The sequence below is a fragment of the Dendropsophus ebraccatus genome, chromosome 5 (genome assembly GCF_027789765.1).
Source record: "Dendropsophus ebraccatus isolate aDenEbr1 chromosome 5, aDenEbr1.pat, whole genome shotgun sequence".
In the NCBI taxonomy this organism is placed as follows: domain Eukaryota; kingdom Metazoa; phylum Chordata; class Amphibia; order Anura; family Hylidae; genus Dendropsophus; species Dendropsophus ebraccatus.
Window position 1 is genome coordinate 23,182,626 of NC_091458.1, and position 10,136 is coordinate 23,192,761.

At 41.5% G+C, this 10,136-nt stretch overlaps 1 protein-coding gene across 1 annotated transcript in view; it reads right to left on the minus strand.

Moving 5' to 3' along the window:
• LOC138794131 (putative N-acetylated-alpha-linked acidic dipeptidase) overlaps window positions 1–8,055 on the minus strand; it is a 47,918-nt gene extending 39,863 nt beyond the window's left edge. Inside the window, exons 1-2 of the mRNA XM_069972900.1 lie at window positions 7,823–8,055; window positions 1,732–1,840 (exon numbers count right to left, since the gene is read on the minus strand). Coding sequence (XP_069829001.1) covers window positions 1,732–1,840; window positions 7,823–7,946 — 233 coding nt within the window. The 5' untranslated portion in view covers window positions 7,947–8,055. The remainder of the gene's footprint in view (window positions 1–1,731; window positions 1,841–7,822) is intronic.
• Window positions 8,056–10,136: the final 2,081 nt, after the last annotated feature.

Consider the following 10,136-nt stretch of genomic DNA (forward strand, 5'->3'; position numbering starts at 1 on the left):
CTGCAAGTCAGTGACTTATCCCTTTAAAGCAGGGAGAGGGAACCTTTGACCTTCCAGCGGCTGCAAAACTACAATTCCCATCATGCCTGGGCAGCTAAAGCTATGCCGATCGGCTGGGGAAGAGGGGGGGTGGGGGTGGGGTTGGGTTTCTAATATATTTTTGACATCACTGACCCCAGGGTGGTCACCCGCACTACATTTATGGCCAGTTGTCCCCTTAAATTTGCATCATAACAGAAGACATTGGATTTTCCATGCCGCAGCAGTTCTCATTAATTTTTAGCAGAGACGAATCGGAATCGACGACACACGATTTGACCTCAGATAACTGCGCAGATAAAAACAGCAAATGCCTTCATTTAACTCAGCACGTTTGAGGGAATAAATTGCGAGCTCGGTTCAGTTAGTCATCAACAATCTGGAGGTTAATGATTACAGACAATGCGGCCTGACACTAGGTAAATGGGATTGTTGCTGTTCATTGCTAGATCCTTGTTATTACAACACGTCGCAGATACTTGCAGACTGTAAGGTCACAAAACACACACACAAAAAAAAAAAATTTAATAAAAAAATTGGTATTGTTAATCATGGGTAGACAGTCTCTGCGGGAACATACTTTTGTTTTCACTCCAAGGACTAAATAGGAATAAAATAAAAGAAAAAAAATTTGTTTATTCATCCATATCTACATTTTATACCAAATAATAACCAAGATGGAGCAAAATGGGCAATGGCCACCAAACTTCCACCATCCACCTCCATTTGAAGTTGGCTGGCATTATTTGGACTCTACACGGTATTATTTCAAGTTAAAGTACTCATACCCTATCCACAGAGGTGTGAGATCACAGAGAGTACGATCGCAGGGACCCCCTGCAATCACAAGAATAAGGACCCGAGTCTTCTTTAGGAACGGAGCCGCAAGTCATGCATGTAAGCCAATGGTCTATTCTCTGTCCATAGAGTTGCCAGTAATACCACGTGTAACTCGGCGCTCTTTCCAAAACAAGACTTAAGTCCCCAATCTCCAGATTGCAAGGGATCTTTAAGTTAGAATACCATATCATAAACAGCGAAGAGCAAATCAAGTTCCAACAAATTAATTTTGTTCTGACCCCCCCCCCCCCCCCTGCAAAAAAAAAAACAAAAAAAACAAACAATTTGTCTGAATATGAAACAGTTGGACTGAGTTTTGGGTAAATCACTCAAATGTAGCATACAGGAGCATGAACGCCTGTCAAAAAGATCTGTGCTCCTGCACACTAGGCGGGACAGGAGGTGTGAACAGCATTGTCTGCCTCATCACTTCTACTCAGTACATTCCCTGGCTAGGATGCTCTGTACTCAGCCTAGCGAATATGGACACTTAGTGAATGTTACAGGAGCAGGGACCGATGACATCGACAGGTGCCCCTGCTCCTGTACATACCTTGAGCAGCATAGAGCGCATTGCAGAGCATTGGGACATTTTCAAATCAGAATCCAAATAGATTCCACAGGTCAATTTATCCAAATGAAACTTGGGAACCTTGCTCATCTCTAGTTATAATATTGAGGGAGGGGTCTGACCTTTGGAACACTCTGACAACAAGGTAACAATCGGGGAAATACGCTGCTCAGGGGCTTATAAGATATAAAGGAGTGAATGAAATAACCCTCACATATTTGGCATAGGATGATCCGCAACTCACAGATATAGATGGGCTATTTATTAGCTATTATACTTACTGAAGATAATGTTTGATATTTTCAGCCTTCATTTCATCCCAAAACGCTTTTCTTAAACTTTGAGGTGCTTGAGAAGGGTTGACGCTTCCACTGGATTTTGCAAACCACCCTAAGAAGAAACACTTCTTAGTGATATAGTCTCTTTAATGATAAACTGTAGAGTTACACGACTCTCTAAACTCACACTAACTTCCTCTGCTATATGTGACTGCTGAGGATCCAGTGTGCTCCTATGAGATGCAGCTGCACAATGCTGTTCCCTGCCTCTTATTTGTAAGAGCTGACAAGTAGTGTTTACCGAAATTGCCAAATTTCTTCAGTCGAATGCAGAGCCTTCAGGTTCGGAGAACGATGCTGAACCCAAACAGTTCAGCAACTCCGCTGAACACTGCTGACAAGAAGAAACCCATCAGTCACAAGCACAAGCGGAAGAGACAGGTTGAAGCTGCATCTAATAGAATACACTGGATTATCTACACACAGACCCACACATATAAGTTCTATTAATTCTCACGTTTACTATAATTAGAAAGTAGAGGTTCATGTGTATGCCTTGAATCATAAGTGGGTTGGTATCAGAATATGCTTTCTTATTCAAAATGCAATTAAAAAAAAGTTATTTGACCTATATATTTATAAATATATAAATGATAGATGTTAATGTCATCCTGTACAGTAGTTCACGGGACGTCAGCTGACCCAGGGCAGACCACTTCCTTTGACACATTAAGCACTGTTATTTTCTGTGGGGCAGGCTGATGATCACATGACCCAGTTACAGTGAGGAAACACTGTGCTGGAATAAAACAGATGGCGCTGTAGGAAGAGTGAAGGAGAGGGGAAGGAGAAAAGAAGTAACATAGGTAAAATTTTGTAATGGTGTCTTTCAATTTACCATGACATGTATGACATAACCCCCAAAATATTATTTATGGGGTGAATTTGGGGAAAAAAACACAATTCTGCATATTTTGGGGGGTTCCGGGTTTACGTAATGCACTTTACGGTAAAACTGACATAATATATTTATTCTATAGGTCGGTGTGAATACAGCGACATGAGGTTTACATAGCTTTTCTAGTGTTGTACTATTTTTATTAAAAGTAAACCTTTTTTTTTTTTTACAAATAGGTGTGATTACGATGGCCCTTGTGACTCTTATTGCGCTTTTATTTTTGCACATACGGGGCTGTATGCGGTGTCATTTTTTGCACCATGATGTCTAGTTTTTTATTAGTACCATATTTGTGTATATTAGACGTATTGATCAATTTTTATTATTTTTTTTTAATAAAATCTAATAAAAATCTATTTTTTATCCGCTTTTTGCTTATGCTGCTCACCGTGCGGGAACAATATTGATTTATTTTAATAGATCTGACAATTACGCACGCTATGGGTAATAATATGTTTATTTATTTATTTATTTTATGTGTTTTCTTTATAAAATGAGAAAGGGGGCTAATTTAATTTTTTATTAAATTACATTTTTTATGGTGTGTTTTTAAAAACTTTTAATTTTTTTTGTTTACTGTACATTTTTTTAATGTCCCCTTAGGGGACTTTAACATTTTTACATTGGATTTCTAATGCTGATCACTGCTATGCCATAGCATTGATCAGTGTAATCTGTGATCATTGCATAGAGCCTGTCTGTGCAGACTCTATACACTGATCGCCGATCTGACTGCCGGGAGGAAGGTAAGAGACCTCTGGCAGTTAGGTCCCGATCGAACAGTGACAGGAGCTTCTGCAATCGTGGCACTGCAGGGGTTAATGGTGGGTGGCCGCACGATCGTGGGGGCCCGTCATTAAAAGTGAGGACTGGGCTGCATATAGCAGCCGGTCCCCACATGCTATGAAGTGAGCTCAGCTCCTGAGCTCACTTCATAGGGCCGCCAGACCCACTGGCTTACAGGTACATCATGGGTCCTTCAGTGACAGGATTCCATGATGTACCAGTACGTCATGGGTCCTTAAAGGGTTAAAGGGGTTATCCAGTGAAAATCTTTTCTTTCAAATCAACTGGTTTCAGAAAGTTACACAAATTTGTAAATTATTTCTATTTAAAAATCTCAAGTCTTCCAGTTCTTATCAGCTGCTGTATGTCCTGCAGGAAGTGGTGTATGTCCTGCAGGAAGTGGTGTATGCTTTCCAGTCTGACACAATGCTCTCTGCTGCCACCTCTGTTCATGGGGATTCTATGGGGATTTGCTGCTGCTCTGAACAGTATCTGACATGAACAGAGGTGGCAGCAGAGAGCACTGAGTCAGACTGGAAAGCATACACCACTTCCTGCAGGACATAAAGCAGCTGATAAGTATTGGAAGACTTGAGATTTTAAAATAGAAATAATTTACAAATCTATATAAATTTCTGATACCAGTTAATTTGAAAGAAAAAGATTTTCACCGGAGTTCCCCTTTAATACACTAGTATGAAACAGGCCTTGATAATCACATATGTTCTTCTCAACAGAGACTGAATAGCAATTGGGGGAAATTGAACCTCTTATGTTGTCAGCCACTTAGAGGCCATGCAGAATTTCAATAGAGAGGCTTGCTGGCCGAGCACCGGGGGCACATGGAGTCGTCAGCCCCTCCCCCACCTGTCCTGTTCTGCCCTGATCTCCCTCACATGAATGCACACATAGATTACAGATACAGCAAGCACAGTAATATAGTAATAAGGAATTACATGGCCTCATGTTATAAAAACACCGTCCTGAATATATCACCACAATGTTAACTCTCTCCCTACAAATTACAGTAGGTCGCATTTAAAGGAGTTATCCAGTGAAAATATTTTCATTTTAAATCAACTGGTTTAAGAAAGTTCTATAGATTTGTATTTTATTTCTATTTTAAAAATATCAAGTCTTCCAGTACTTATCAGCTGCTGTATGTCCTGCAGGAAGTGGTGTATTCTTTCCAGTCTGACACAGTGCTCTCTGCTGCCTCCTCTGTCCATGTCAAGAACTGTCCAGAACAGGAGAGGTTTTCTATGGCGATTTGCTGCTGCTCTGGACCTGTTTAAAACAGAGGTGGCAGCAGAGTGCACTGTGTCTGATTGGAACGCATACACCACTTCCTGCAGGACATACAGCAGCTGATAAGTACTGGAAGACTTGACATTTTTAAATAGAAGCAAATTACAAATCTATATAAAGCTTTCTGAAACCAGTTGATTTGAAAGAAAACAATTTTCACTGGAGTACTCCTTTAACTCTTTCATTCCGACTCATAAATAACAGTACTGTTTACCAGGACTAAAGAGCAGCTTCGCTTGGATCCAAATCCCGGCATACAGGACCATGAGAACAGACCCTAAATTACATAAACACTAAGGCAACTAATGGTCCATTTACACAGAAAGATTATCTGACAGATTATCTGCCAAAGATTTGAAGCCAAAGCCAGGAATGGATTTGAAAAAGAGGAGAAATCTCAGGCTTTCCTTATGACCTGATCTCTGTTTATAGTCTGTTCCTGGCTTTGGCTTCAAATCTTTGTCAGATAATCTGTCAGATAATCTTTCTGTGTAAATGGACCCTAATATTGGCATTGGATTACATATATCCAACCGTTTTATGATGGTAGCTCTTATGCAGACCTGTGGTTATTCCAGGATACAGCCTATAAATAAACCCCCATGTAATCCTGACTCCTCCTGCCAGATAGTACTAGACAGGGGTGTTTATCCAGAAATATATAGCTCTGCATGACAGCTGCATACATATAATGGTAGGATATGGTCAATCTAGAAGATTTACAGTTGTTTTATTTCTTAGATAAAATATAGCAGGAATAGAGAACCTACCGCCTTCCAGCTGTTGCAAAACTACAACTCCCATCATGCCTGGACAGCCAAAGCTTCGCTTTGGCTGTCCAGGCATGATGGGAGTTGTAGTTTTGCAACAGCTGGAGGGCCAGGGGTTCCCTATACCTGCATTAGACTATGGTCAATGGGTGTCCAGGCATGCTGGGAGTTGTAGTTTGGAGACCAATACAGAAATTGATCCAGGGCACACGATACAGTAGATCCGGCAGTACACACCAGATGGTTTGGCAGCTCAACTCCATTCGTTTTACATAAATAGACACAATGGGGGAGATTTATCCAACATGGTGTAAAGTGAAACTGGCTCAGTCGCCCCTAGTAACCAATCAGATTCCACTTTTCATTTTCCAAAGAGTCTGTGAGGAATAAAAGGTGGAATCTGATTGGTTGCTAGGGGCAACTGAGCCAGTTTCACTTTACACCATGTTTGATAAATCTCCCCCAATAAGTCTATGTTCCCACACAGTATTTTAGTTCAGTATTTTACAACCAAAGCCAGGAGTGAATTGAAACACACAGAAGGGGAGATTTATCCAACATGGTGTAAAGTGAAACTAGCTCAGTTGCCCCTAGCAACCAATCAGATTCCACCTTTCATTTTCCAAAGAGTCTGTGAGGAATGAAAGGTGGAATCTGATTGGTTGCTAGGGGCAACTAAGCCAGTTTCACTTTACACCATGTTGAATAAATCTCCATTAAAAAAGGCTATGTTCACACCCTGTTGAAATTTAGAGGAGGGCCGACATTTGACAGTAAATAATGGACGGTGTTTTAAAGTAACAGCAATTATTTGCCATTAAATGACGGCGGCCACCCACTAAATTTCAACTGTGTGTGAACATTACCTTTCTGTGTTTTCAATCCAATCCTGGTTTTGGTTGCAAAATACTGAGCAATATACTGCGTTAGAACATAGCCTAAATATGGGGGTTTGCAGCTCAATTCCAGTGAAGTTACTGGAGCTGAATTGTAATTGTAATTTGCAAGAAGGTAGCTGTGTTTTTTTTTCTTAATAGTTCTGGATAACCCCTTCAAGTTATTTGCATGTATATATTACCGAATCTAAAGCAGCAATATATATATATATATATATATATATATATATATATATATATATATACACACAGTGGTAGCTGGTTTAATTATAATTTTTTAAGAGCGTTTTGGTTTAAGGGCTCCCAGTCTTTCAAAAAAGATCTACAGCTCTGTACTCCGACCCAGGAAGTCTCCCTCACCTTCCAAATCATAGCAGATCCACTTCAGGCTGGGGCTTACATCAGGGGACAGGACTGTGGAGGTAATCGCTCCATAGCTGTAAGCCCTCTCTTCCTGGACAGAGAGTGCTGCTATACTGTGCTCACCCTATACCCTGCTTATTCCTTCATTTTCCCTGCAGTCTCTGTCAGTCCTTGCGTTTCCCATTCTCTCCATTACTGTACAGTAACTTATAATATCACAGATTCTGCTGTTTCTGAATGTTTGTTTTACATGTTATTCAGAATAATAAATCATTATTTTTGGGGTGTGGAACCAATTGTCTGCATTTCTATGACTTCTTATGGGAAAATTTGCTTTGGTTTAAGAGTGGATGATTTTGATTACAAGCACGGTCCCGGAACGAATTATACTCGTCATCCAAGGCACCACTGATATATATATATATATATGCAAAATACAACAGTAAAATAGGTATAAAACGCATCTGTGTTTATAATCTAACAATATGCTACATTAACCTCTATGGAAAAAAAATAACAACCTGTGCACATATTCTAAAAGAAAACCATTATGTGCACATAACAGCTGTTTTTCCATAGACTTTAATCTGGCCCCTAAAAATACAGCCATGTTTCATACCTATTTTACTGTGGTATTTGGCTATTATTTTACAGTGTGTGAACATAGCCTGAAGGTCACTAGTGCAACTCAAGCAGGCTCAGGCCACTCGATCGGCATTTGATTACCGGCGGCTGAAGAAGTTGGATGCCGCCTTACAGAGTCCGGAAAACATTGATACAGCCTATGGATTTAGCCACCGGTGTTCACATGACGAACGATCGGACTCGAGCATGCTCAAGTCTAATATGGCATCTATGGCGTATGCATCAGGTGGTCTCTAACTATTGCATGGCAGACTCTTCCGCACCCTCTGACAATCTCATCTCTTAGGTGCCAGTGCATTCATCTAGAGTCACTATTACCGGTATCCTACCCTCAGTTTTGCCTGGTTTAGTAGTTAGTGCTACTTTACCTATGATGAATCCTAAGAGAAGGAATCCGACAGCGCCCAAGGCCAGGGTGAAGATGGCGCGGGGGCTGAGGCCTTTGATCCTGGTGCCCACCTCGTAGTCATCAGTGCCCAGCAGTCTCAGCATTTTCTCTACTGGGGTGGCTGCTGTTGACACATAGAGGCCTGGTGCAGGGAGGGAGCTGCCCACAATACTACTCTCTGCCAGACCTTGGGAAGTTAACAGCTTCCAGATGAACGTCACCTCATGAATGCCGAGCCCTCCCTTCCCTACTATGTATGCCTGGCTGGCTACCAGGTCAAAGTTCCCGGCTCATTCCCATACTTATAGAGGAGTAAGGAGTCTTATACCCTGCACCTTCATCTTTAGGTTCACTAATTTCCCTGACTGTGGAGAATTCTTCTTCATTCCTGAAATTTCTTAAAGGGATTTATGCATTAGAAAAAGTTTTGAAAGTTTCTCATATACTTAGTGCATCTATTTCTCACCAATCTGGAGGGTTCCTTGTTCATACTGAGAAGTTAACAAGATACAATAGTGTAGTCACAATGTATGGCTGCAGCTGAGGATCTGCTGGACTGACCACAATAGGATCCGCAGCTGTGCGCAGATCTGAGCTCTCAGCTTGGAGATAGAAAGAGTGGCTTCATTCATTCACAACAAGCAGTGATCTTAAAGGGTTTTTCTAGAATTAGACAAAGCATGGATACTTTCTTTTAAAAACAGCATTGCACTTGTCTCCAGTTTATGTGCAATTTAGCTCCATTCTCTACGATGGGTGCAAAACCACATCCAAACTGAGGACAAGACTGGTGCTGTTTCTGTAAGAAAGTGGCCATGTTTTTCCAAGCCTGGATAACCGTTGTTCACACAATGTAGTTGCAGAAATAATCGACATGACAATTTTTTCCTGCTTGCTGTTCGCACTCAGAACTTATTTTTTTTTACTCGTCCTTTCCATTTAAGTCAATGGAATTTAATTAGAGGACACACCCAAATGGGACAACAGTCACAGTAGTGGATTATAATAGGTCCTTTTCGGGCAGTAACCCAGGGCCCAAAGCAGTAGGAACCCAGACAATTACGGACAAGAGAAAGGACCTAGGGTCCATTTACACAGAAAGATTATCTGACAGATTATTTCCCAAAGATTTGAACTCAAAGCCAAGAACAGACTATAAACAGAGATCAGGTCATAAAGGAAAGACTGAGATATCTCCTTATTTCAAATCCATTCCTGGCTTTGGCTTCAAATCGTTTGCAGATAATCTGTCAGATATTTTTTCTGTGTAAATGGACCCCTATTCCTTTCTATTGGGCTATTGACACATCCATAATTTTATGAATCCGTGAATACCCCGTAATCTGTGCCGCAAAAATTACTGACAGGCCCTAGTATGGACCGTAATTGCAGCACGGCTTGTCCTATACAAGTCTATGGGAGTTGTGGTGTGCCCCCGGATGATGTTGTAGCGGTGGGACGGCCGGTCACTTGCTAAATGGAAGTGTGACGTCACTACTACTACTGTTGGACCTTTGGGTTTTGTCACGTGACGCGAGTGCCTGTGGCCACACAGGCGTGATGGCACGCCTGCTTTTAAAGTGTAAGACCGGTTGTACCCTTTTCCCCTGTGGTCGGTGTCCTGTCGGGTTGCTGCCAGGTCCCTTGGGATAGTGCTGTCACAGGTGGCTAGAGCGGTGTAATGACCCTCCTGAATAGTAGTAGGACCCGCCACCCACAGAAAGAGAAAAGTCCCAAGGTTGCAGTGTACAGTATATGCTGTGCAGGCGGTAGTAAATAATCACAGACTCCATTGATAACGTTGACTTGGTTTACTATTGGCAAATGTGCAACAGGTAATACAAAGGTGCTTAGGTATACACTTGACAAAGTTCCAATAAATACTGAGACATAAAATACTGAGACATAAAACCACCATATTTGCTTGGTAAGTGCTTAGGATGTAGTAGAGTTGATAAGGTTGTACTGAGGTAGCGTAGTAGAGAGGAGGGTGCCATGAGAGTCTCAACCCAAGTAGTGATATGCTCTGCCGGGATGTTGGACTGTATAGAAAAATACTTGTAGAAGAAGAAAAAGAAGACAACCTGTGCCCATGTATTCACTATAGTTCCTATAGTCTTCACACCACCTTATGCCCACTAGCTTTGGCTGAACCGTACTAATGGGTGACACAGGCCCCAGACCTTGTTACCTGGAATGAGCAGAGTGGTGAGGGTTTCCTGCTGACACTCGCACTGCGAGATGGAGTTCATAGACTTTCCAGTAACTTTGCTCCACCCGGATAAGTTCCTAGC